This window comes from Myotis davidii, unplaced genomic scaffold (assembly GCF_000327345.1).
Source record: "Myotis davidii unplaced genomic scaffold, ASM32734v1 scaffold1006, whole genome shotgun sequence".
NCBI classification, from domain to species: Eukaryota; Metazoa; Chordata; class Mammalia; order Chiroptera; family Vespertilionidae; genus Myotis; species Myotis davidii.
In genome coordinates this window covers 828,885-831,475 of record NW_006297143.1, presented here as the reverse complement: position 1 = coordinate 831,475, position 2,591 = coordinate 828,885, and the positions used below count along the sequence as shown (strand labels likewise).

Genomic DNA, 2,591 nt, shown 5'->3' with positions numbered 1-2,591 from the left:
TTCCAGGGCCCACGCTGTGAGGGAAGGGTCCGCCCCAGCTGCGCAGACAGGTGAGCAGGGGCAAGGCCCTTCTCCTCCACCTCCTCCGGCCCGGCTGCCTCTCAGGCTGCCTCTCATCCCGCATCCCTCTCAGAGGGAGGCCTTCCCTCGGTCCCATCTCCCCGGGGCCGCCCTCCCCATCCCGCACCTGCCTCCTCCCGCCCGTCTCCTGTCCAGCCCCTGCAGAAACAAGGCTACCTGCCAAGACGGGCCCCAGGGCGCCCGCTGCCTCTGCCCTGCTGGCTACACAGGAAGCAGCTGTCAGGTGAGGCACATATGGCACTATTTGCTGGGGATGGGGGGGGCCGGGGGGCTGGGGAGCGCCAGTGAGAGGGTCTCAGGTACTGAAAGGTGGCAGCAGGGGCGTGTGGGCAAGGCACCCACATGGGGAGCTTTGGAAGTCCAGGCTCTGGGGTCTGCGGGGAAGAGGGACTGCGGGGTGCCTGCCTCGGGGACGCCCCGGGATGGAGGCAGCAGGGAGGCCGGGGGCGGCCTGAGGGGATGTTGAGGAGCTGCAGCCGGCAGAGCACCACCTCTAGGTTGGGGACCTGGTGCTCTGTCCTGCCTCACGCTCCCTGCAAACCCTCAGACTCTGATGGACTTATGCGCCCAGAAGCCCTGCCCACGCAATGCCCGCTGCCTCCAGACCGGGCCCTCCTTCCAGTGCCCGTGCCTCCAGGGATGGACCGGGCATCTCTGCGAAGTCCCGCTGTCCTCCTGCCAGAGGGCTGCCCTGAGCCAAGGTACCAACCAGGGGCCGACTGGGAGCCGAAGAAGGGGAGAAAGCTGCCCTCCGCTGTCCCAGCCCTAAGGGATCACACATCCGACCACAACACACTCGGCCCAGAGCCAAGCAACACGACCAGCCAGTGACTGATTCCACAGCCCAGCGCCCAGGGCCTCCCCACACGGCCCAGCTCCCAGCACCACCCTCAGGGCAGCTCAAGAACCACCAGGCAGCCCCGTCAATAAGACTCCAGGTTAACACAACCAACAGGGACCTAATCAGTGTGAAGCAGCTCGACTCTGTCACTGTCATCTCTGGAGTGGACACATTTAGCCCAACTACACTCAACACATTTCACTTCCCACACATCGTGAAAGAATAGCCCAGGCCCTGGCCAGTGTGGCTCAGTGGATAGAGCCTCAGCCTGCGACTGAAGGGTCCCGGGTTCAATTCCTGTCAAGAGCACATGCCCGGGTTGCGGGCTCGATCCCCAGTAGGAGGCGTGCAGGAGGCAGCTGATCAATGATTCTCTCTCATCGCTGATGTTTCTAGCTCTCTCGCTCTGTCTCCCTTCCTCTCAGAAATCAATAAATACATATTTTTTAAAAATAAAAAGAATAGCCCTTTGTGCAGATGAGTTTAAGACAAGAAGACCTCAGGAGAGAGACGTGGGGACCAGGGTGGCTGGTGGCAGTGACAGTGAGCACATGGGAGGGCGCAGAACTGTGCTCTACAGCCGGGGAGAGGGCGGCCCCCCAGCTGGCAGCACAGACAGCGGGGAACTCGATGCTTCAACCCCTCTGTGTCAGGCAGGCCTGGTCCTGAGGCCTCCCCTCCCCCAGGAATGTCGGTGGTCCCCACGGCCTCTCTGCTCAGAGTCTGGGCCCGGGCGCCCTTCCACCCCGCTTAGCTTTACTGATCCTGTTTGTCTCTCCGCAGGCACCGAAGTCTCTTCCCTGTGCCAGAATGGAGGTCTCTGCGTTGACAGGGGCCCCTCCTACTTCTGTCACTGCCCCCCTGGATTCCAGGGCCCTACGTGCCAGGACAGGGCGAACCCATGCCAGTCCAGACCCTGCCAGCACGGGGCCACCTGCGTGGCCCAGCCCAATGGGTATCTCTGCCAGGTGAGCGGGTCAGGGTGCCAGGGTGGACTGGACATGGGAGACAGTCGGCGTGGTGGGGGCCGTGATCTATCCATTTCCCTGACCCGCACATCCAGCCAACCTCCAAGTCAGGCCATTTTATCTCCTAAATATTTCTCCGTTTTGTCCGTGTCCCTTCACCTTCGTCCAGGCCTTTGCTGCTGTCCACGTGGACACTGGCATCAGCCTCCCATCGGCCCTGCCCAATGGGGGGCGGGGGGACGGCCTGTCTGTGGTGTGACTGAGGTCACAGGCCAGGTTACAGGCAAGAAACCCGACCCTGGCTCACAGCCCCCTCTCTCCAGCCCCGTGCCTCAACGGGGGCACCTGTGTGGACAGGCCTGGCGCCCCCGCCTGCCTCTGTGCCACTGGTTTCCAGGGCCCACGCTGTGAGGGAAGGGTCCGCCCCAGCTGCGCAGACAGGTGAGCAGGGGCAAGGCCCTTCTCCTCCACCTCCTCCAGGGCCCGGCTGCCTCTCATCCCGCATCCCTCTCGGAGGGAGGCCTTCCCTCGGTCCCATCTCCCCGGGGCCACCCTCCCCATCCCGCACCTGCCTCCTCCCGTGCCGTCTCTTGTCCAGCCCCTGCAGAAACAAGGCTACCTGCCAAGACGGGCCCCAGGGCGCCCGCTGCCTCTGCCCTGCTGGCTACACAGGAAGCAGCTGTCAGGTGAGGCACATATGG

The 2,591-nt window shown here is 63.7% G+C and overlaps 1 protein-coding gene across 1 annotated transcript in view; it reads left to right on the top strand.

The window, feature by feature from the left end:
- NOTCH4 (notch 4) overlaps positions 1–2,591 on the top strand; it is a gene marked incomplete at its 5' end in the record, with an annotated part of 49,275 nt that overhangs the window by 37,425 nt on the left and 9,259 nt on the right. The window contains 4 exons of the mRNA XM_015569858.1: positions 7–50; positions 217–304; positions 629–782; positions 1,706–1,890. Coding sequence (XP_015425344.1) covers positions 7–50; positions 217–304; positions 629–782; positions 1,706–1,890 — 471 coding nt within the window. The remainder of the gene's footprint in view (positions 1–6; positions 51–216; positions 305–628; positions 783–1,705; positions 1,891–2,591) is intronic.